Genomic DNA, 25,831 nt, shown 5'->3' on the forward strand with positions numbered 1-25,831 from the left:
ATCCTATCCCTTCCCTGACATATAAAGCTACGCCCCCACCCCTTTCCCTTCCTGTCCTTTCTAAACAGGTGATACCCCTCTATGTTTACATTCCAGTCTTGCCTTTCATCCCATGAAGTTTCTGTGATTCCCACCAGGTCATACCCTCCTATTCCCAGGAGCGCTTCAAGCTCTTCCTGCTTATTACCCATGCTCCTAGCATTGGTGTACATGCACCTCAACTCCTTTCCACCACTTCCTTTCCTTGGAGTTCCCAGCCTCCTCCTTCCTCCCATCTTCCCTGATAGCGACCCTCTCTTTGTAGGAGTCCTGTCAGTCCCTGCGGTGCCTCTAAAACCCTGGTCTCAGAGCCCTGATCCTCTCCCCACACTTGTCCAGTACAGACAAGTTTCTGGGGGGCCTGAACCCCTCCCCCCGGCTCAGTTTAAAGTCTTCTGGACGAAGCTCACTAGAGCATCCTCAAAGGACCTTTTCCCCATCCTCTTGAGGTGCAACTCATCTCTTGCCAGAAGTCCATTGGCATGAAACCGGGTGCCATGATCACCACCACACACATGCACGAAGCCCCATTCCTAACTCCTTTGAAAACCTTTTGGGGACTTGAGCATTTGACGGAACAGAGGAATAAGCCCAAATGCCCTTCCTTCGCCAGTCCTCTCCCTTCCCAAGCAACAGCAGCAAGTTTTTGAGGCAAAACTTGTGCCATTTTGAGCTGGATGCAAACTCAAAAGGGTCCAGACCCATAATGGAGTATAGGTGTTTTTAAATTTAGGGAACTCTGAATCTAGAATTCTAAAATTCAAAATTAACTCTATCATTACAGGTAAATGGTAGAAAAGATCTGAAAAATCAAATGCATAGAGTGGAATATTAAAACCTCAACTTTAAAAAAAAGTTTATTATGCGCATAATACTTTTAGCATGATTACTAAGTCTAGACTGTGCCTGGAATCTTTTGCAATACTTCTCTAGGTGCAGCTCTTTCCATGTGGTGACAAGGGAAACTGCTTGGCAGAGCTCTTCAGTGCATCCTTTTAAAAATGTGAGGGCATTCCTGGCATCTCTGTGTGTCCTGCCAGCTCCAGGGAGACTGGGCATTGCTGTTGTCCCACTGCATCTTTTATGGAGGAGTTGGGTTAAAGCCCCTCTCCCCACACACCATCCTAATCAAGATCACTTCTTCCTTGTCACTAATAGAAGCAGGGAAACAGCACTCTGGCTCAGGACTGCTGGGGTGGGGAAGGTTTAAGTCTCCTCTGCAAGGATCCTGGTTACTGAAAGTTTGGGAGAGTAAAAGATTGTGTGCATGTGTGCCCTGGGGCCACCCATTGCCACCCATTCCCCCACACCCAGTGAGTTGCCTTACCCTTGTCTTAAAGCTGCAGCTTCCCTTTTCACCTAGACCTTGCAACTCTACTTTTTAGGTAATGGAAAGTATTTTTCAAAGTTGACAGCATGACACACTATTTAAATAAGGAAACTGGACAAACAGAACAAACATAATCACCATTGTAGATTACCTTCTTTTGAATGTACTGAAATCAACAGAATGAACACAGAGAGGAATTAAATAAGTATGCTGGGAATCATCTTGATGGACACTTTTGCTAGCATCTTACAATGCCTTATATATCAAACAGACATTTCTCTCATCAGTTGCTTAACCACAACATTTGATATAGCAACATGAAGAGGGGGGGAAAGATGCAATCACATGCAAATTAACAATTTAATGTTATTTTATTGGGGGGCCCTCGACCTGAGTCTAAGCCAGACCAGTGGATTCCTCTGGTCAGACGGCTGGAAATTCCATGGGATGAAGTCATGCTGGTGGTCTCCCAGTCCATCTTCAAGTGAGCAGCAGCACCGCAAAGCACCTTAATGAATGCGGCCACCCATGCTGGGCACTGTTAAATATGCATTTCAGTAACAAATTAAAACATACTCCCTCAAATGAAATCAAAGGGCTCATTCTCTCAGCCAAGGTAAGTACAACTTTAGGAAGGATTAGTCAGCTCCAAACATCTAGTTGCTACACACCACCCACTTCAGCAGCAAATAGACATTAAAAAAGAAGGAAAGCTTCATGAGGACAAAGTGGTGCACCATTCATTCTGCCCATCGCTCTTTTCAGAAGCAAATAAATAACTGTTTATCTGTTTCTAAAGTGTGATTGTCAACTGGGTTTTTCCCACTGGCTAATTCAGACTGGGAGGGGACCAGGCACGCCAAGGATATAACATGGTGTTCCACTGCAAAAGGAATGAAAGAGGCTCTGGCCCTCGTCACGAACACCCAAGTGAATGGCCCCCAACCTGTCTTTCACAAGGGCCCGGCAATTGGTATGCCAGGCAATACTGCTGAAGGGCTAAATTGGTCCCAGCAACTACTGACCCCAACACTAAAGTGAGTTGCAGCAGGGGCAGTTTCCAAGCCACCGGGCAAAGCATGGCCCATTCTAGGATTCCAAGGTGGTTTGGAATCACCCACCCTCACTGGGTTCGGACAACACAGCAACCAGAGTTGAGCACAGACAATTATGGAAAGGGATGGCATGGAACTGGCACAGGCAGGGAAAAGCAGCCACTGTGACAATAACTATTTTGTGAATTGTGCAGGAGATATGCCCCAGCAGCCCGTCCTCCAACTGGAATTTCAAAGAGGTAGCATTTTAAGAGGGGATTCTAGGAAGCTGATGCCAAGAGCCTCCTCATTTGTTTTTTGTTCTTGTTGCAGATGTGAGGAAATTAAATTCTAGTTATGTCAATCACAGCACTGCAACTTCCCAGAGCAAGTCAAAGGATGGTGTCACACTCTAGACTACAGAGATGGTATGTAGTGAAGCTCAGGCCTTTAGGAAAACCTGTTATTAAAATGATGTGGGTAATGTTGGGGGTAGAAGGAATCAAGTTGGTGAAAGTGGCCTAAAATAATAAATACGCACACTTTCTTTAAACACAGCTTGCCACATCCTGGGAATCTGGAATCAATTCCTTCTCTTTCAAGATGCTTAAAAGTTGTGGAACTTTGATATGGCAGAAATGTGTTTGCTTCTGGGCTTACAGCCCTAGCCAGCCTGCTTCAAACCTTTCAACTTATATATTTTAAGGCAGCAAAGCTAGCCAAAAAGGGGGGTAGTACATCATTTACCATAAATATCAAATGAACAAGACATTTTGCCTTTGGCTGTTACTTCCTAAGAACATAAGAGCATAAGGAAAGCCAGGCTGGGTCTGACTCAAGGTCCATCTAGTCCAGCACTCCATACATGGAGGCAAACCAGCTGCCCACTGGATGCAAGGCCTCCTCCTGTCCAAGCTCCTCAGCAGCTGGTGGATGCAGGCATGCTGCCTGTGGTAAAGGAGGCAGCACACGGCCAGCAGGGCCAGTAGCCACTGATACCCTCATCCCTCTGCCCAGTCCCCCTTTAAAGCCATCCAGATTGGTGTCTGTCACCACGTCCCATGGCAGGGAATTCACCTTTTAATTATTCCTCTTCCTCCTCTTTCTCCACACCATGCATTATTTTAAACACCTCTATCATGTCTCCCCTTCCTCGCTGATTTCCTAAGCTGAACAGTCCAGTTGTTGTAGCCACTCCTCAACAGGGAGCTGCTCCAGCCCCCTGATCATTTTTGTTGCCCCTCTCTGTGCCTTTTCCAACTCAACAATGTCTCTTTTCATCTAAAACAGCCAGAACTGAGTGCAGTATTCCAAGTGTGGTCACAGCAACGATTTGTATAAGGGAAGTAAGATTTTGGCAGTTCTATTTTCTATTCCCTTCCTAATGATGCCTAGCAGGGAGCAGCTGAGCCCTGGGATGACATTTATCGCCCTCACAGAATATAGAGGCAAGAAGGAGAGTGCATTGGAAAGGTGTTGAGCAATGCCTTGTCTCTACAGTACACACTCTTCTTTGGAATATTCAAGTCCCTTCCTTTATATATTCTAATAATGTTAGTAGAAGTCCAAAAGGGAAAAAAATGCAAACCCACACATGCTTAGCATAGGGCAAAATATAGACAAATACCTAGCATTTTTGAACTTTAAAGCCAGCTTCTGCTAGCTCCATGCCTGATCTGTACTAGAGGATGCTGCCTTTAAACCAAAAATGGCCAGTTTGCATTATCGATCATGGGAGAAAAGAAGCCATGGTAGCTCCCTTCCCTTCCCTTCCCTTCCCTTCCCTTCCCTTCCCTTCCCTTCCCTACTCAGTGGCCCCATTACGCTCATAGCTCACAGCTTCCCATGCCACCTGAACACAGTTAAGTGCATAGCTGGTCAGCTCTTTAGTTCCATTTCAGAACCATATAACTAGCTATGAGTTCTGGGTGGGTTTGAGATCATCCCTGCTGTAGGAGTCAGGAAAAGACTCGTTGCCCCCAACCCCATTATTGTATGAATCCAACCACTGTTTCCCTATAGCCCAACCTGATCCCCGTCCTGCACCCCTGCTATTAGCCATACTGGTTAGCAAACGTTTGGGAGTGTTACAGATACCTGAATTTTTCCCTAGGAGGGGCAAATAGCAACTTTTAGAGTGATGACAGCTTTCACCTATCAAACAGATTAGTTGTGAGAATCCAGATTTCTGGATTCTCTGAGCTTCACTTGAGATACTTTGAGCACAATATTTTCCCAGCTTCCAATGTAATAGTTGTGCTTTCTACAGAGAAAAGTGTCCTACCCTGATCTGCTAGTTTTCTATTTGAAGAGATTTTCCATGAGAAAATATCCAACAAATCAGACCACTGTTGACTAAAGCCAGACTCCAGCCCATCAAAGGGTGTCAGTTTCCTCATAGATCTGCCTGCCCTCATCTGTTTAGAATCATACAGTTGGAAGGGACCCTGAAGGTCATCTTGCCCTTGCCCAACCCCTGCTTAAGGAAGATCTACAATACAGGATTTAACTAAAGCATCCCCAACAACACCCAGTTTGTCTACATCCTTTTTACATCTTGTGTCCTTTTGCATGGGTGCTCATTTTTCAAGAAGTCCTTTTGAGCTTAGAAAGTAAAAACCTAAATCTAAAGTAGTGAAGATTTTTCATGAACAAACAAAATAAAAATACAGTTTCTAAACAGTCTATGTACTGGGAAATTTAATACCATCTAGATCCCAGTATCTGCCTCGGGTACAAAGGCTACATGGATCAGCTAAAGATGTCTAGAACTGATCATTTGCCACAGCAAAACAATTACTATACTGAACTCCGCAGTCTTGAAAAGGTAAGTGAACGGGAGTTTGGCCTAGTAGCTGGAAGTAAGGACAAGGAGGGGGGATCTTTCCCGTGGCAGGCAAAAGGGCTGGGGCATGTCTTTGGGACAAAAATTTGCCTCTTAAAATTGGGCACATTCCACAGAAATGCACTTGACACAGAGGCAGGATAGAACCAGTAAGTATTGGGAAAGACATAATCAAAATGATTCACCGGAACACTTACTGTTATTGTCCTGTTGCTTCACATTTTTTATATATGCAGAAAATTTGGAGAATATATCTATGCCTGCAATGTTTGCTTCTCGGTGTTTGGCAGCAAGCTTGGGGTACCTACAAAAAGAGAAGCATAGCCTTCAAAATAGGGTTCTCCATAAAATAAAAACAAACACAAATTCCTAAAGACACATTTTGTTCATTGCAAGTTCTGTGGGCGACACGGAATAACATTTGTGGAGGCAAGTGCTGGCTTTAAAGCTCTTATTGCAGCATGCCAGTCTGACGGGACTCTGCTGACTATCACAGCTTCCGCAGGGAGGCAAGAACGTGTAAAGTTGCTATGGTTTTGTGACAGGCACTAAGGAGCAGCGACAGCAAATCAGTAGAAGTTGCCTTGTCTCAAAAGATGTGGGGGAGTTTGGCAGTAAGCAACTTCTCTTCATCCTGTGTGGAGACCACGTGTGCTGCCACTGTGGAGAAACCTATCCAAGACAGAGTAGCGCTTTTCAGCATAACAACGGAGAGAACAGTGTGGGGTTCCAAGTATGTGTGCTCTCAAAGAAGCATGTGATGAAAGGCAGGCTATGGAGCTGGGAAGCAATAACACATCAGTGCTGCCTACTGCTGAAAAGCACACAGCGATTCTTTGAAAGATTCCTGCTGCTTTCTGTGGGCCAAGGATCAGAATCTCAAAAGAGCAGCCAAGTCTCAGTGGAAGAAGCAAAGGCTTTAGAACAGGCCTGTACAATCTGCAGTCCAGGGAGCCGAGTGCATCGTCAGAGCTCAGGGCTGCCGAACTGGCCAGAGGAAGAGGCGCCAAGGCTCCTGGCAGACCACAGTACAGCATGGCCTGGTGAGAGTCACTTCGGCAACCATGTGACCATGTGTACGGCAGGCCTGCAGGAGCCATCCCACCGTGCTCCCGGCAAAGGGGAGAAATTGTGTCCTTGGTTCCTTGGTGCTGGGCCTGCTGTGCTTCAGCTCTGACGCTCTAAATCTGCGGGTAAGCAGGTGTGTGTGTGTTGAGGGAGGGGATCATGCAGATGGTGCAACTGAGGCCCAAGCCCATGGGGCTCAATTTGAAATGGGGCTGCCTGAGCTGGAGATATGTAAGAAGTGGTGGTCCCATGGCCAGGAAACTGTATTCTGGCCCTCATCTCAAGCACAAATGATGGGTGCTGGAGGACAGAAGGAAAGAGAAGGCAGGCTTTAGAATCATAATTGTATTCCATCTGGCTAGCCAGAAGGCAGGAAACTAAGCATAACAAAGAAACAGGTATAGGAATATCAGTGTGTACTCTACTTTTCTATTTTTTGCTTGGCAATTATCATTTTAAGAAATCTTTTAAAAGTATATAATTTGTTACTTTGGAGGTGAAAGCGTCTCTTCCAGAAATTCCTCAATTTTGTTAACGTCTGTCTTGACTTCCCCATTAAAAGTCAGAAATGGTGGGTGGGTCCCAGGAGCTAAATTATGTAAATCAGCTGGCTTTCTGCAGGACAAGAAGACAAGGTAAAATTTTACTAATCACACAAGCAATCACTGGCCACATTATCCTCCTTGGTTTTGCAATATGAAGGAGGTCACCCTTCCCCCTCTCGTCCTTTTACTATTGCATATAACATCTCAATGAACCCATCTAGGAAGCAAAGTAAGGCTTTCCTATTGGTATGAGAAAACCAAGATTCACAACAGTCAAGGGAAGCATTTGACTACTGCCCACTGTAAGAACGTTTGTGTCAACACGGATCAAAATGATAAAACCCATTATCTCTTATCAAATAAATGCAATCAAGAAGTTTTACCTTTTCAGGTCAACTGTGGTAACGTTGAACACAACTCCTTTGAGCCAAAGTATCATGAAGAGACGCTGTGAGAAAGGACAGTTTCCAATGCTTTCTCCATCTACACCAGCCTAGAGGAAATATGAAATAACAAGAGAATGGGCAGCTCTTTAGGAGTTAATCTCAGGAGAGAGAGAAAGTGGATTTTGCAATAAGTGACCAACTCCATTTTGGGCACAAACATCAAAATTCTTCCTTCCAAACATAACAGTATCTTCCAAATGTTGTAACAGAAGTATTAGTTCAGTCACTTCCAAGTATTATGTTAAAAACTGAATATTTAAGAACAAGATCTGACACAGAGCATTTTTAAGACTTAAAGGGTTTGGCTCTCAACCTCTTAATTAACAATGTGTATACAGGCAAAACTCAAGTACATCAAAGTTCTTCAACTTTCAAAGTTCATCCACTTTGAAATTTGTTCGATCTCATGTCTGTATTTGACTGTGATTGTGACAGGGTTCCTTTTGGATGAAAATTTTTGTGTCTCTATGTGCACCTTTCTAGATATATGCATCAATTGTGCCTATCTTTGAAATGTATGCACTTTTCCTCTATTCATTAAAATGCGATTATGTGCACTTTTCAAAAGTATTCATTTTTTCATGCACACTTTTCAGCTCTGCAAATGCTGTTGAATACCTTGTTTTCGGATCCATGCATCACATTGCAAGCTTGGAAATGTATGGACTTCGGTTGCAGATTGTATGAGAGTCCACATACATTCCAGAAGATGTGCACAGGTAAATCCAAAAATGATCTGAAATGAGTTTCTCATAGATGCCTCCTCTTAGGCACATTCTGTTCAGTTCTATAAAGAGTTAAACTGATGACACATTAGACTTCAGATACGAATGGAATTTGTCACTTTCCATCATTTAAAGCACAGAGGAGTATCATGACTTCTGCTCAGTCCACTTGTCAAGGTCCTACAAGGTTCAAAGCTTATCCAATCCTACTTGTGAAAAGCCTGATTGCCTCCATTTCATCTCCATACTTCTGTTTTGTCTCTCAATTGCTTATGTGGGAAGAACAAGAGCACCTTGTCTTCTGTACTGACACAGGAGAGTGAGTTCTATTCTTCAGTATCTGGAACTCATGGGCCAGAAGCACCTGAATGCTGATGTGATAGGAAGAACATCTTAAGACTCATTAATAGACAATGCTGTTATTTGTGATTTTCCACCTACTATCAAGCATACCCATCTAAGTGTTCCCTTTTTTGGCAATTCCACACTATTTCACAGGCATCTGTACACCTTTCAGGAGTCACTCTAGATCTTGATTTCTAAATGATCTTGGATCCCTGAACTCAGTGTGCTTTTCAGATGTCCAGTGAGTTTGCTGGACATTGCCCAGTATTGTTCTTTCTCACAGCATCTGTCCCAGTATTCCTCTGTCCTGCCAGGTGGCAGCTGTGCCATGGCCAGAGAAGGCCTGTTCTTTCTTGCCTTCTGGAGCTGACCAGTCCCCAGGAACTTACTTTTCAGCAGCCATATGAAAGGAAAGACAAAACATTGCTCCCAAAAATCAAATATAAAATATCCATCAAATACACAATATTGAAAAATATAATTGTTCACTGAATACAGATACCAAACATTTAACAAGTATTTGCCATTCACAGAATAGCCAAAGAGTATTTGACATCCCAAATTTCAGGGAATTTTGTGGAGGTCATTAAAAACCAGTTCTTGGTTTCATGATCCTATCAGTCTTATGACACAAAAAGACCACACAGCACAGTGGACTGTCATTGATTTGTCATCCCATTCCATTCCATTTTTCAGCACTAAAAATTTGTGCAAATATGTAAGTTAATTTTTAAAAAGTTTTTAGTTGGTCCTGCACAAGTGTAGAGGTGAGTACTGGCAGAAGTGCAAAATGGAAAGTCTTGGAGGGGTGCTGTCTTGGAGGTGTCTGCTGTCAAAGTGGAACAGGCTTTGGCTACCAACATTCACCCCAAAATGCTACAATTAGGGTTTTTTTAAACTGTCTGCTGTTTTGACAGCTGTCAAAGAAAAGCAAAGATATAAAGAATCCTTGCTCACAAAAGGGAAGGGTGAATAGATCACCCCCCCCCCTTTATGGTGAAATCCTCTAGTTTATTTGTTTCTGTTGGGCCTGACTGTTCTCAGGGTCCTGCAGCTTTTTCTTTCCTCATGGGAAAGTGCCTTCATCCAATCTATTAGATATGTCAGCTTTCCCATGTCCCTAGTTAAACCCTTTCAGTTCTAAAGTAATTTTCAAACACTCCATTTCCATGTTTCCTAAGCTTGACAATTCAGCTTAAGGGAAGAACTACTTTGGCACTAATGAAATCACTCCCAGCTTCAAGTTTTGCAGAGCCCTTGAGCAGCAGGGACCAACGCCCTCCAAGTCCACCTTCTTACTAGCATTGCCGCCACCTGCTGTTGCTCCTTCTCTTCCGTACAATTGCTGACATCTGCTTGCTGGCCACCAGCAAAGAGGCAGGGGCTTCTACTGTTACTCCATCACTGCTACCATTGTCTGGGCCAGAGTGAAAGGTAAGTCAAAAGGCGGCTTGTAACAGCGAAGAGGCAGAGCAGGCAGCAGCTGCAGAATTATGCCAACCGGTCTTGAGCATTGAGTGAAATAATTTGTGGCTTTGGTTTAAAGATCTCTTAGCAAGTTGTTCAAATGGCCTCTCAGCTGAAAGAAATGAACAAAGAAATGTGGCTATGTCATACTCCCTGGTATAGCCATGTATGCAGAGAAAAAGTGCATCGTGCCTGTCAGTTGCAATTCTGCTTTTAGCTTGCTTTTGTGTGCTAAGAGAAATGGTGTGAGAAGGCTGGTGGCTTTGGGTGCTTATTCTTAAGGACCGCTGACTGGGATTCATCAGAATCAGAATGTCAAGCAGATCAAGGAGAAGCTGAGGGGGATGAGTCGTGCCATGACTCTAAGATAGGAAAGAGGTGGACACATTTATCTCAAGGACACACATCAGGTGGGAAGACAGTTCCTGGAAATAGTCAAGGTATACAGCAGGTGGGACGGGACCCTGAACAGGGGAGTTTCTTAGTCATAGACCAGGCAGCTGCAGCTCTTGACCCCATGATGAGGCATCAGCAGAGAGGGGTAGCCCAGTCAGAGGACTGGTGCATGGAGAGAAGGCGTACTTGCTTGCAGAAGCCCCCCGCCCCACCCATGGGATGGGGTCCAGGCATGCTCATAAGGAGGGTTCCTCAAGGTGATCACTACATTGGGTTCAACAAACTGCTCTGTCCATGCTCAGAGAAATGTTCTGGGTGCTTTTGGGTCAATAAAGAATGCTTTGCAAGGTAAAAGGTATGTGGCTTCTGAATGCTTGAAGGAGGAATCTCAGCTAACAAAAATGGTTAGTACCGCCCATCTGGTAGCAGTGCGAAATAAATTTAAATGGTTTTAACCATGTGAATATGCTTCCCATTTCAATGTGATTTGGTTTTACAGTGGTACCTCGGCTCACGAACACCTCAGTTCATGATCAAATCAGGTTGCAAACAGAAATTTCATAAAAATTTTGCTACAGATCGTGAACTCTGCATCAGGTGACGGTCACGAGCGTGCCCGCCTTCCCTGCACGGGCGCGTGGGGGGGGGGGGGAAGGTGGCTGTGATCATGCTGGGGGGGAGATTGTGCCCGTGTTCCCTGCCCGAGTGCGCCACGCCCGCCTCCCCCCCAGTGTGCCCATGCCTGCGCCTGTCTCCCCCCTCCCAGCATGCCCACGATCACACCCATCTCCCCCCACCCACCCCTGCACGATCACTGCAGCGGGGAGATAGCCGCGATCTTTGTCACTTTGCTTCAAATTTTTGTGAGTAAAAAAAATAGTTGCAGACCAGATTAACCTTATTTACATTGACCCTTATGAGGAAATCTGACTTGGCTCACGACCAATTTGGGTCACGACCAGAGTCCTGGAACGGATTAAGTTCATGAGCCAAGGTACCACTGTATGTTGTTCAACAGATTATGCTGCCCCTTTATAAACCTGATAAGAAGCCTGAGCTTTGACATCATCCAAAGGAGAAGTAAAACCCAACCTAAGCCTCTGAATAGCCATCCATCCATGTTATTAATCATACTGCACAAATGGCACATTACAGCATTGTAAGTAATATGCATAGACTGAAAAATGGGATTGCTGCCCAGATGACTATGCTTTGGTGAGGAAGTGTTTTCATCCATGATTCCAGTATCTCTCCTTTCATGATTATTAGTCAAATATAAAAGGCAGCATGTTATTTTGAGGAAGTACCAAGGAGGAAAAGAGAAAAGTGTTTTTTCTTTGGTGTAGTAGCAATGCAGCTCAAAAGTTTACAAGACAGCAAGATGAGCAGCTTTTCTTTGTTCCCTTCCCTCACTAGTATGGAGATATTCATGCCCACTGCCTGCCACTAGAAGGCATTTTTGCATCGTGTACTCTCTTCCATTACTGTTTTCAGAGTGTGTTATGTTTTTAGCCAACTATCAGCCATCCCTTTATTACAAGTTTGTGGCCTAGCATGGACTAATGGTTTGCAGCTCTTTGCCTCATGACCAGTTATGTGGTGTGACTCCATTTGGTGCAGGTACACACAACTGAATCCTAAATGGAAATAACTAAAATTGGAACCTCATCCCCTCCTCAAAGCATCATGTCATACTCTAGATACCCATCGGTAATGATATTGATTAGTAAAAGTGATCCAGGAAAAAGTGATCCAGGCATTGTACAATGGAGCAGGCACAGAAAAATTGCAACTCAAAATCTTCTTTAATGAAAGCAAAGGTACATACAAGTTCCCAGTCAGTTGATGGAAGGATCCTGGTCACTCCGTGCTTCCCACAAATACACATATCAGCCAAGACAGGTCAGCATCTTGAATGCTAGACTGGGCAAGCATTTATAAAGTGAAAAGACGGTGGGCCAGTTCACACAGCTCAAAAGCCCTTGGTGGCTCCTTCACCTGGGTTTCCCACTATGATCAGTCATAGTGGTGTGCCTTGATCTTTCTCCTCCTATCTCTTTGCCCTCCCCACTCACCCACAGGACACTGCAGAATACCTAAGGGGAGCAGAATGAGGATGTCAGCTGCCAAAGAGTGCCCAAGCAGGACTTTTGGACCGCTGTCAGAGGCAGAGTCAAGCTGTCTTCTGCTGAGCTGTCTTGAGAGCCAAGTGGCAGCAGCCCCAAGAAAGCAGGAAAGGATAAGTAGGTTTGTGCCAGGCTCCCCTTCTAAGAGACCCCACCACTGCTGGGGAACCTCTGACACTTGGTGTGGGAATGTCTCAGCAGCTGCGGGTTGCCTTGTGAGTCATGCCTGCCCAGCCACTCTGAGGATACTCTGGAGCACTGTCCTTCAGCTTAGCTAAACTCATGGTATAATACATCGTGGCACAGAAATACATTTCTGGACTTGAATAAATGAATTCAGAAATTCCCAAAGAGGGGAAACTCTGGGGTTTCCTGTAAAACAATTATTTTGAAATGAATTTTAATATTTTGAACATTCTGGTAGAGGTGAGTGATTTGTCACACAAGACATCACAGCCCATCCTGCCTTCCTTGTGCCCCTAATGTTAGAGAAGACAGGAGAGCCTACTACAAACAGCGCACATACTGTCATTTCATTCCACTCACTCATATACAGAATCAAAACAGCCGTGAATCCTGCAGGAAACAACACAATTTTCAGTACATATTCTCTGCAAATCACACACATGCAGGTTTCCTGTGAAATAATGGGTTGAAACTCAAGAGAAAAGAGCCAGGTTTTGTTCCGACACAGACTTGGCTCTGTGCAATTTTACATATCAAGCTGTTGTGCTGCACACACCTCCTGTTAACTGCACCCTTGGCAGTCTGCAGATATGAGGCTGTTGGTGCATTCTCTGCCCTGATGATCGGCGCGGCAGTGGTCCAGTGGGGGCTGTACTTCCACCACCACCCCTTTCCAAGTGCCTCCAGCCACATTACGTGCACTTTGCAACTACTTAAGGCCTCAGAGGCTTCTGTTTTGGAAAAAGAATGTAAAGCAACATGGAATCACTCTCAGACATCACATCAGCTTCCAAGAAAGACATTCAACAGCTGCTACCCACCAACACTTGGCCACTTCTCCCCCCAACTCTGCAGCATCACTTTGAAAGCCACAGAGCCTCAGGTAAAGATAGTTGTGGGACATTCAGACCAGCCCCAGAGGCAAGCTCCTTACTCTTGGCTCCCATTAGCAGACCTGTGTGGGAGTCATACTTCGCTGTAGCAAAGGAACAGTAAATGGCTAATCTATAGCACAGCAGCAGTTTCTGGACTGGAAAAAGCCATGACGCAAAGTAGGTGATTGAACATAATCAAATGCAAAGTCTAGTGTTGGGTTGGGAGCTGTGATCATTCACCATGGTTCGCTCTTTCACCTGAGATCAGACAGCACGGGAACACACATTGCAGCAATAACCCGTGCTTCAATTACAAGCCACACTCAACCCAGCATGAGGGGCATGCCCTATGAACGCCACCCCTGTCATGATCAGCTGTGGGAATTGGTGTCCCAACGGCAATATGAAAAAGTGTAGCACAGCAGTAGGGACAAAACTACAGCCATTTTTACAAGGTGCTCAGCAACATCCTCACCCCTACTGCCTCTGCAACAGCAGGGATGATGACGACGACGACAACGACGACGGCTATTTTACAGTTATATACTGCTCGTAGTCAAAGCTCTCTGGGTGACTTACAAAAATGCTTGGATAATGTGACTTAACTCACTTTTGCAAAAGAACAACCTGCAGGCCTCTCTATTCATTTGCACAACATGCTTTGATATCATTTATTTATTTATTTTTCAATTTATATCCTGCCTTTTTACTACAAAAGGCTCAAGGCAGCTTACATTATTCTCCTCCTCCATCTTATCCCCACAACAACAACCCTGTGAGGCAGGCTGGGCTGAGAGTCTGTGACTGGCCCAAAGTCACCCAGTTGGCTCCATGGCTGAGCGGGGACTCGAACCCGGATCATCTGAGTCCCAGTCCCATGCTCTTAACTGCTGCACCACACTGGCTCTGCTCTGCTCAGATCATCTGAGTCCTACACCACACTGCTCTTAACCACTGCACCACACTGATCACACTGGTGATCAATGTATCACCAGGTTTCACTTTGATTTGGAGAAGGTATTAAGCCAAAAAGACCCAAAGTGGTTTATTTAAAATTTGAACTCACCATTATAAGAGGTATAGGAAGTAAACACTGCTGTCTGGTGATTAAAAAGCAAGTATGCATAATATATATCATGTTAAAACAATTCAGCATTTCTTATAGCAGTATAAAAATAGTACAGAATGTGAAGAAGAACTAAAGAGCCTCTTGATGCAGGTAAAAGAGGAGAGTGCAAAAGTCGGCTTGAAACTCAATATTAAGAAAACTAAGATCATGGCATCCAGTCCTATCATTTCCTGGCAAATAGATGGGGAAGAAATGGAGGTAGTGACAGATTTTACTTTCTTGGGCTCCAAGATCACCACAGACTGCTTGCTCCTTGGGTGGAAAGCTATGGCAAATCTAGACAGCATACTAAAAAAGAGAAACATCACCCTGCCGACAAAAGTTTGTATTGTCAAAGCTATGGTTTTCCCAGTTGTAATGAATGGTGTGAGAGTAGGATCATAAGGAAAACTGGGTGCCAAAGAATTATACGTTTGAATTGTGGTGCTGGAGAAGACTCCTGAGAGTCCCTTGGACTGAAAAGAAATCAAATCAATCAATCTTAAAGGAAATAAACCCTGACTGCTCTTTAGAAGGTCAGATACCGAAGATGAAGCTCAAATACTTTGGCCACCTAATGAGAAGGAAGGACTCACTGGAGAAGCCCCTAATGCTGGGAAAAATTGACAGCAAAAGGAGAAGGTTGATGAGGCTAGATGGGGTCACTGGGGCAGTGGGTGTGGGCTTGGGTGGACTCTGGAGGATGGTGAAGGATGGGAGAGCCTGGAGGAACGTTGTCCATGGGATCGTGATGGGTCAGGCACAACTTTGTGACTAAACAAAACAAAAAATAGCAGTACAAGAAGAAATGTAAGGAAAAGAGAAGTTTCAGCATAATGCAAAAACCTAGTCTCCCAAAAAGCAGCTTTTCAACCCAGCCCGTATTTGACTGGTAAAAAGGAGACCCATGCACTCGTGCAATTCAGATGCATGCTTAGCATGTCTGGACCTGGGACAATGATCTGGTTATGTGTGAACACTTGCGAATGTTGATGAACCTCAGCCAAATGCCTATACCTTTAAACACAATATTGGGCAAACAGCAGTTAAAGGCACACAGATGCTGAAAGTAAACCCTGGGAATGTAACACGAGACAACCTTGAATTATTTATTGAATTTCCATGACATGCCTTGCACTGTTAGAAGCCTGGTGAATCTGCAGCTATTGCAAAGGCTGAGTACGAGCACTTTGCTCATGATCAAACAAGAATATAATCTGCCCCACTGCCCAAATTATGTTCTTACAAGCAAGTTCCACTGATTTCAGCAGGATTTACATCAATGTTGCTATGGTTAACCTAAGGGAAGACTCTTAAACCAAATAAATGCTGGCTGAAAGGTTACAGGATATGGTTGCCAGCTGCCCACTATGTCAAAGCAGCTCCTCTCACTGGAGATATGTCAGCATGGCTTTTCCTGGAAAACCTCACAGCCATATCTGCATCACAAGCCCAGCGTCTCTGGTACAGTGGCTGAACCGGGATGCATGGTGGGCAGGGCAGGGAAGCGCAAGCATGCTAAACCCTGGAGTCCTTCAGGACCTCCCCACTTCTTCAGTGGCAGCATGTGCATGAAGAAATGTTCCTCACTGAACTCAGCGGAGAAGAAACGATAACAAGACAGCAGACACTGCCACCTTCACTGCCCCAGCTCCCCACAGCACCAGCAAAATGGGAACATCTGAACAGGGAGACCACAATTCACACAACAGAGTGTGCAGCAAGGGAGTATACTCTGCTGGCCCAATGTCATGAAAACTTAGGAAACACAAAGGTGAAATTTAGTGGTGCAAACTAAGGAGGAGGAGAACTTGACGCAAAAAGAAAACACTGCACATTCAATAGCTTGCCTTCAGGACACCCAGGAAAGGAACATGTTGCTAGTGCTTCTCTACAGAGCTCCTACAGGCACTACACCTCTAGACACAAATGCTCACATGCAACTCCTACTCCATTCCTGCAGGGGGAATACAAAAGCACGGCATTCCACACAGGTAAGCGAGAGGAATAAAGCATGGGGACTGCATCAGGAGCTGAACTGTGTCTGCCATGTTTCCCACCCTGAGTTCTGTATATGTGTAAGATCCATATCTTTGTTAAACAGAATTGCTGAAATTAGAGGGGGAAGTAGCAGGGCCATTAGGACTGCAGCCCTCAGTCTTTGTTTTGGGGCCCAGATCCCTCAGCATCCACCTTCCACCCCACTTCCCTGCCTTTTGCTACATTCTTCCCTTCAGTTTCCTCTTTGCACCTGAACTATAATGAGAAACATCTGGACTCTCATGAAATTTGGGGGCTAGCATCCAGCCTGAGATCTCGCCAGATTTCAAGGGCTGAGTTCTCATGACATATGGAGGGGTCAAGGTTTGGGTTGCTGAGTTCACCCATTGTTGAGTTCACTAGAGGAACATCTCCAGCAGGCATGTGATGCCTGCTGTGGAACCTCCAAGAATTTCAGGAGGGAGGGAGAGGGAGAAGGAAAAGAGACCATGCCTGCTTAACCACACAGCCCATCCACTGATGAACTGTGCATAAGTATGTGCTGGTGAGTTCCATGGGGCTTGCTCACAGATGAGACTGCACAGGATTGCAATGCGAAGCGCCTTCAAGGTGCACTCCTCTGCAGTTTTCAACAGAGGAGGAAACAGAAAACCATTTTGTTTCTTTTTTCTAGGTCCACAGATATTTGTACCCTTAATCAAATATCTGTGTGTACTTGTATGTAAGAACATTCAGTATTTCCAGAAAGGTAGCTCTGCTTTTATTGTAAATGTATATGGCCCTCCAGTGAAATGGAGGAAAATGTGAATGGATATAAGAATTCTTGGTTTCTTTTCTCTTTTTCTGAAGAAAAAGCTAGTTGGGTCTGTGTTTTATGCACCAAAATGCATTCAGACCTATCATATCTAAACTTGTTATGCAAAAATATTATGGCTCACTTTTACACACACAAGGATAGCTCTTCCTTTTTCTTTGGATTAGTTACTTTGAACAGGTATCATTTCAGTCAGCTCTGATCACTGAACAGCCATAGAAAGCAGTCATCAAAAAAGTGGAAAACTACCTTAGAAAATATTAAGAACCAAGCAAAACTGCACATAACTTGTCTGGGTCTGGGCAAATGGGAGAGAAATTGCTCCAAGTATGTGTGGAGAGTGAGACTGGATGGGTGAAGGTGATATTTATGTTTCACCTGCATTATGTTGTGGGCGTGCTTTTTATTCTTCCTAGTTAGCATGTCAAGCAGCTTGTAATGACAGGATTGGGGGAAATGGGAACTAGATGTTATATTTATGAGTCATATTTATTACCATTGGTTGCATTTTAAAACTTCTAATATTTTAAATGTAGACTGCAATTTCATGTACTCTTACAAGGAGAGAAAGACACAGTAATTATGAACCTTTCTCCCCCCCCACCTCCCTTTATGGCAGGAGGGGTTGCAACCAAGGCCGCAAGCATGCTTTCCTGGGATTATATCCTACTGAATTCAATGGGACTTGCTTCTGAGTGGTCATTTATAGATCAGCACTAGTGGCGAACAATTGTTTTGCCACAAGTGAACATGATACAGAATTCAATAAATGAGCTTGAAAGTAAATTGAGGGAATTAGATCAGAGATTTGTACAAATAGAACAAGCTTAAAACTTTTAAACAAATAAATTAGATAAAATTAAAGCATAAAAGAATGACAAAGACTAATGGTCAATAAGGAAAAGTAGGTCCAATTGGGCTTGAAGTCCATAACTTCAGAATAAGCAAAAAAGATAAACCAGTAGTGGGATTTGGTAGAAAACAAAGACTGAATAGCATTAAAATTAGGGGTATTTGAGAGAGAGAACAAAAGGGAGACTTACTTCCATAAATTAGTGATCTTCGGGCCTCTATAATATAAATAAATTCATCATACATGCAGTTATAGGGATAAACTCAGTGTCTGCAAACAATAGTACAAATTAGATAGAGATAATGGTGTTTCAAAACTGCAGATTAAGGGAGATAATACAGGAAGAAATGAGAGAAGATTCAAATTTTCAGGAAGGTGTTCAGATGATGAAATATTTGACAAACATGAGTATTATATCTGAATTCTTCAATTTGAGTTTGCAAACATTGATAGAGTTCATCAAGGAAGAAATAATTCCAGTGGGAGATATTGTGTGGATGATAAAACCCTAGATAGTAAAAATTAAGAGAAAACCAGCTCAGATTAAAGATACACATTTTTTTAAGTAGCTGGATGGAGATTTAAATATCCCAAAGAAGATGGTTTTTCCTTTTTTTCCATAACCGCACCATTTCTATTCTAGTTAGATTGCACAAATTGCTCTTGAGCTCCTGGCCAGGATTAAGATTGAGCCAGAAAGGGATCTTGGGGTAGTGGTGGACAACTCAATGAAAATGTCGGCGTACTGCTCAGCTGCTGTGAAGAAGGAAGTTCTGGCTATCTTAGCTGAAAAAAGTTGGAAAAGGTACAGAGAAGGGCAACAGAAATGATCAGGGGGCTGGAGCAGCTCCCCTGTGAGGAGCAGCTACAGCAACTGGGAGTGTTCAGTTTGGAAGGTGAGTAAAGAGAGACATGATAGAGGTGTTTAAAATAATGCATGGAGTGGAGAAAGAGGAGTTTCTCTCCCTCTCTCGTAACACTACATCTTGGGGTCATCCCCTGAGAGGTTGGGCCGAGGTTTAGGACAGATAAAACGAAGTACTTCTTCACACAGCATATAGTTAAAAGGTGAATTCACTGCCATGGGAAGTGGTGACGGACACCAGTCTGGATGGCTTTAAAAGGGGATTGGGCAGAGGGATGAGGGTATCAGTGGCTACTAGCCTTGCTGGCTACATGCTGCCTCCTTTCTCTGAGGCAGCATGCCTGCATCCACCAGTTGCTGAGGAGCTTTGGTAAGGGCAGGTCTTGCCCCCCCCCCCCCCGCTTGAGGGGTCCAGTGGGCAGCTGGTTTGCCACCATGTGTGTGGAGTGCTGGACTAGATGGACCTTGGGTCAGACCCAGCCTGGCTTTTATGTTCTTGTGTTCTTATGTTTCTCTAATACTATATACAGGAAGGCAAAGAAAACAAAACACTGGAAAATGTGTAAGTAATGCTGCCTTTCTCCTGCAAAGAAAATAGAAGAGGTAGCCTCCTTGATCTTCAAAAAATGCTCTTTTGAAAAATACACTTTTACAGATAAAATCTTATCATTAAGCAGCCACTATTTCTTTGCATGGCAAGATAATCCTGAAATCATAACAGTTATTATTTTTAACTACCCACCTACCAAAAAAGAAAAAGTTTTATTTTTAAAAATAGGTAATTCCCTCTAGAAGGTGGTATTAAATAATTACAGAAGACACCAATTCAAAGCTTCTTGCCCATTTTCTTGCCCACTTTTTGCCACCTACACATTTTGAGGACAATTTTGGTAGCAGGTTGCCACCCATGGTAACTTTGTGAGAGGCAAATTGACCCTCAGAAGTTGTCCAGTCCTCTTTGGGGTCTTCCTAGTAGTTGCTGAACAACATGGGATGCTTCCTAGGATGGTAAAAAAAAATGTCTTCTGTGCTTCCATCACCACCAACACCACCAGCAGAACTCAGTAGGTTCTGATATCCACCCAAGTTTGCTTGTACTTGAGTTACAGCTGTTGTTTCGGCTGCTTCAAATTACACCAGATGTAGAAAGTATTATTTTCTCCAGGCTATCAGCAGCTTTTCTTGAGAAGGGTTAGATGGGAGAAATGATGTGTGAGGAAGCATTACATTCCCCTCACAATGACACTACTGTGTTCAAAACCAGAAGCCTCTGTGAGTACTTTCAACTTAACTATTAGAAGTTCTGACTGTGGAAATCCTGTGCTTGATGTAGTTTGCCCTTCATGGCTACCGCCAAGCTGTTCTGATACCTTTGGCCTAACAGTGTATCAGTACCAGAAACTCCATCATCATCACCATCACAAAAGGTATTTGCATATTATAATGCAGATTTAAAGAGGTGACATCCATACTGACAACTTAAAATAAGACTTGGGAGTTAATGGTTGCATACATATTTGGCATAGCTTTACACAGAACATTTGTGGACTGTCTATTCCTCTAAGGAGTGTGGGATGCTCTATTCGACAGCAGTCAGCCAGTCAAGCAGGGAATATGTTTTCATCGCAGAATCTCCATTGCTAAGTTTTGGCAGATAAGTTGCCAGTATGTTGGAATGGATCACACAGTGTCATTGTTGAAATTTAATTATTTCATGGAATATGTAACACAGAAGAATGAACGTGAGTATTGAAGCCAACATTTTAAGTTGTTTAACTCACAAATAATACTAATTTAAAAACATTATGGCCAGTATTTCCCCCTAAACCATGTGAAAAGCTAATACATCTCTTGAAATGCTGGCTTACAAAATAAAATAATGCAAAACAATAACATTTAATAAAATGGTGTTTGTAAATAAAACCAGCAGCCCAATTTTATTTTAAAAAGCCAATACAAACAGGTGGCTCTGCAAAGCATTCCTGAAGAACCACAAAAAATACTTCTCGAGGTTGTATTGATGTCACACTGAATGTCACACTGTTGGTGAACAAGCAGAATGTCTGGAGAAGCCTTGGAGAGGTCGTGCATCAGAGAAAACATCCCCCCCTTCACCCCCAAAAGGACCTCGCATGGGGCAGAAGATGGGTGAATGGGTTTCTTTATATATCTCAGCCGACAGGAGAAAACAAAAAGGGCAAAAATAGTGATCATGCAATAATCATGGGACTATGCTCTGAAAGAACATAGAGATTAATATAAACGCTGCAGCTCCTATTTCCAGGGCTCCTAAGGCCTGTGAGAACTTTCTATAGCACAACACTTCCCATTTCAGATGTCAAATGTTTAGTTTTAGCTGCTATCAACTAAAACACCCAGCACAGTAAGCTTGCATAATAACCTGTAACAAAGGTTCATTGTAACAGTCACAGAAAATACATTTCCTCTTCTGATTTTCATCCACATGTATTTGAGGTAATCTGCCCATTCAGCAGCAGATGAGAAAACAGGCCTGTTGACCATCACAAAGAGAACTGGAATCTAGAAAAACACTCACAACAATAGGAATAATCTGTCAAAGACTGACCTTTAGTAATTACAGCTGCACTTACAACATACAGGTAAGGTCAGATAAACTCCTAAATAACCATTTACTCTGCACACAGCGAAAAGTGAATGATGGGCTACAGAGATACTCACTAAGTAAATATTAGGTGCTTTTAATAACAAAGAAGTATGGACACATGCACACATTTTTAAGATGACAACAACATTACTCCTACCACCTGCACCGCCACTACTCACTAAGTTTATAAATCAACTTTCTTCCTCTTACAAGGAACTCAAGGCACCTTACAAGTTTTTCCTCCTCTCCATTTTATGCTCACCAAAACAGTCCTGTGAGGTAGGTTGGGCTGAGAGGCTGTGACTGGCCCAATGTCACCCAGGGAGCTCCAAGGCTGAGCAGGGACTTGAACCCAGATCTCCTATATAGTCCCAATCTAAGACTCTAACCACTCTGGCTCTGGTCATATTTCATCTCCGAGACCAAACTTCAATCTCTTTAGAAATTTGTTTGGTCTTGTCCTTTATATCAGTATAACACAAAATATCAGTCGTTTTCCTTTCACCCTTACATTGCGAATAAAAATGACAAATAGCTGCTTGTAGAAGTAGCCGCAGAGGTTGCATTCTGGGTCCGAAGACTCGGAGATGCTTCACAGCACTGCACCAGCAATGCACAGCATCCGAGCTCTTCCCACACACTAATATGCAAGTTCATTCAGTAATTGTCTGAAACCAAAAAGAGCACTTAATTTTTCAAACAACCCTATGCCTGCCAACAGAAAAGTCTGTCTTAATGAATGCAGTGGGGCTTACTCTCAAGCATGCGGGAAGCAACCTTTTCAGCTGGGGGCGGGGGAGATTTGGAATTCTGAGAGTGTGTCATGGGCACGCTCATAAAATGGCTGCCACCAGTGGTTTGCCCATGCAAAATATGGCTGTTCTGAGTAACTTTCTCCAGAAAAGTAACTGCTCTACTTGCAAGGCAGGGGAGGGCTCTGAACTCCAAAACAGAAAACCACTCTTTGTACTCAAATAAAGACGGTGCTGGGGGTGGCACTTTTCTTGGTTACATGGAAACCTCTGAGTGAAAACATAACAATTTAAAAGCAGCCTTAAGAAAGAAAAGGTTGGAACGACAGAGAGCCTCACTAATTCCCAGAGAAAATGGTCTGTGGGGAAAACTGAGCCCACAGGCACCTCATCTGCAACCTAAAAAGCCAGCTGTGTGGCCCACAGGTTGTGAGGCAGGCTGTTTTATTATTGTGATGTGCTGCCACTGATGTTATAGACAGCCCAACAGTATAACTCTGAAATACAGTAAAAAGCTGCTTCCTGTTTTCTCAAGGCAATGCATTTTTGCTAACTGAAAATCCAGAGCACCCCAGCGCTTTAACCTATAAAGAAAGGCCTGCTGATAAATTTTCATTTCCCTTTGCAAATACAGTGCTGGGGTATATATAAATACAGTATAAATTCTCAGGGATCTGGAGCCCCCATCCTCTAAATCATGCAGACCTTCCGGTTTGGCCTATAGATGGGGCCTGTCTTCCTTTCATAGTTCTCTGCAATTTCATAATCTTGCACGCTACTTGTTCATGGCTGGTTGTATATGGGGATTCATAGAAACATAGAAACAGAGCGAGTCAGAAGGGACCTCCTGGCTCATCTAGTCTGACCTCCGGCTCCAGCCGGCTCTGCTCACGACATGCCCACCATGATTCAACACATGATGTCCAGAGGAGCAGGCCCTTTAAAACAGAAGGGCTATTTTTGCACACGGTTAGCTATGCAAAAGTGCAAACTAGCAGAGAGTTAAGGGCGGGGGTGGGGGGAAGAAGAAAAGAAAAAAATGACAGCTTGTCCTTTGTCCTTCACAAAAGAATAATGGAGAAGAAGGAGGGGGAGAGGGAGGAACTGAGGGGTGGGTGGGAAAGCCAGTGTAGCCTGCCTGGGCTTGTCCCCTTCTTAACAGTGGACTTCTAATCATGTCTTGCCTGATGGCAAAGGAAACATTTGCCTCTGTGCACTCCACCAGCCAAATGCCTCTGCCCTAATTCTGACATTACTGCTGACCTTCTGGAAAGCCCCTCCAGGATATTTTGGGATGCAACATCAAATGATCCCCATGACCTTTACTGTTCTGGAAGGGCTTCTACAATTTACTTAGTCACACACACTTCTCTGCAACATTTACTGGAGCCTGGCTGTCATCACTGCACTGTGACACAAGACTCACAATTCAGTTTGGAAGCATTCAAATGGCAAATTCTTTGTGGTAGAGCATCATGCATGTGTGTGCAAATATACAGAAGGAAAAGCTGGAAGTAGCCAGAGGTAATTATGGGAAGAAGATGGCAGGTGCGTGTGGCCATGTGGAACAGGAGTAGGCAACATTTCCCAACTTGTTGCTGGGATCCCCTGCCTTTAGAGCAGGGGATCCCAGCCTGGGGTGATAGATGGGTTTTCAAGGGGTGTGACAAAGAGAAAGGCTGTAGTTGAATGTTTTTCACCAAAAATTATCCCAATAATAAAATTGTTATTATTTTGTTTGCATTTGGATTCCGTTCTCTTGTCAATCAAGATAAAAACTAGAAATTGCGTGAATCCACTGGCAGACTTGTGGATTGCAATCTGCAAGAAAGTGCCATGTTTTGACAAAATCATGAATGAGAAGCTGGAACAAAGATGTAATTGAATTTTATGCTCACAATTGGGATTGATTTCACTGTTGACAGTTTTTTTCTAATTGCTCAGTTTATATTTGAATTTTATGCACTGAGGTTTTTTAGTTCAATTTGTTAACCCGCAGAGCAGTATGAGGTTCAAAGATTAGACATTTGACTTCATCTTCAAATCTGATATTACTTTTGCAGGGAGCTGAAACATTTTTAAGGATGCAGGGCATAGAAAAGGCTGGAAACTGCTGCTTTAGATCCATGGATGTACAGTACCCCTTCATGCAGTGCATAGTAAAAGTGTGGCATTTATTACCACAGGATAAAGGGATGTCCAGCAGGTTGGGGGATTAGACAAATTGACAGAGCACAATTGCTCTGTCACTAAGCACAATTGCTGCAGAACATGAGCAGCAACATGCTTTTCAGAGGTGGAAGTGGGATGGTCCGCTAGGGTTGGAGCCCCAGATCTTTCTTTTGGAGCCTGGTATCTCTGGGAAGTCACTTTCCCTGCCACCCTGCAGCTCATGGGCACATGCTGAAATAAAGGTACAGAGGCTCTGTTGCCCCTGATGCCCCTGCATGTGCATCATCTCTTGCTGCTCCTTCCCACCACAAGTCGTTCTTCCTGATTTCTTTTCTCAGAAATCAAATGCCCTTCCTTCCCTTATGTGTACATCCCTTTTTATCAGTAGGGGTGTCTTTGAGTGAAAGGTTCCTTTAAACACACACACACAGAGCGCATCTGTAAATTAGTATATGCAAATATATGGGGGGGTGAGTTGACCAGGGGGTGGAGCCCTGGTTTTGCAGTACCTGGCACAGCCCCAGCACTACTATGCCGTGGGCTTCCCATGGGCATCTGGTTGACCTCAGTGGGAACAGAATGCTGGGAATGATGCACCTTTGGCTGGAGAGCGCCACCATGGATGCGAAAGGAGGTGGTTAGAGGGATTAGACGAAAGAGGAACCTCCGTAGGAAATGGGTACTGGGGCAAAAAAGGGTATACCGGGAGGAGGAGGTCCATTGCAGAAGGAATCTTCGCAAGGCTAAGGCTGATTACGAACTAAGACTTGCCAAGAATATCGAGAGCAACAAAAAGGGCTTCTATCAGCATGTAAATAGGAAGAGGAAGGGGAGACAAGTGGTGGGACCACTAAATAAGGAGGAAGGAGATCCAGTGACTGATATGAGGGAATAGACACAGATGCTAAATGACTATTTTGCCTCTGTGTTCTCCCCAAAGCAGGATGGGGGATATCCGCATAGGAGATTACATGAGACCAGGAAAGTAGGGGCACAGATTAGAGTCACCCCCCTTGAAGTCGAGGGGCTCCTCAGGGCATTGGACATTACAAAGTCACCAGGCCCTGGCAGGTTACACCCGAGACTACTTTAAGAGTTGACGGGGGTTCTCCCATGCCCTCTGGCCTCCATTTTTGAGGGCTTGTGGAGAATGAGTGAAGTTACAGAGGACTGGAGGGTGGCATCAGTGGTCCCAATTTTCAAAAAGGGTAGT

General features: G+C 43.9%; 1 protein-coding gene across 8 annotated transcripts in view; it reads right to left on the reverse strand.

Moving 5' to 3' along the window:
• The window catches only part of CLIC5 (chloride intracellular channel 5), a 108,468-nt gene that overhangs the window by 18,999 nt on the left and 63,638 nt on the right, over positions 1–25,831 (reverse strand). For 6 of the 8 annotated variants that reach the window (XM_044419231.1, XM_044419227.1, XM_044419226.1 and 3 more), the window contains 3 exons: positions 7,245–7,354; positions 6,806–6,931; positions 5,446–5,552 (listed from right to left, as the gene is read on the reverse strand). In XM_044419231.1, the coding sequence (XP_044275166.1) occupies positions 5,446–5,552; positions 6,806–6,931; positions 7,245–7,354 (343 nt within the window). Of the gene's footprint in view, positions 1–5,445; positions 5,553–6,805; positions 6,932–7,244; positions 7,355–7,925; positions 9,296–9,676; positions 10,725–25,831 lie in introns of those variants that run through there. The other 2 variants (XM_044419233.1, XM_044419232.1) reach the window with 2 other exon arrangements.

Source organism: Varanus komodoensis, unplaced genomic scaffold (genome assembly GCF_004798865.1).
Source record: "Varanus komodoensis strain SLA01 unplaced genomic scaffold, ASM479886v1 scaffold100, whole genome shotgun sequence".
NCBI classification, from domain to species: domain Eukaryota; kingdom Metazoa; phylum Chordata; class Lepidosauria; order Squamata; family Varanidae; genus Varanus; species Varanus komodoensis.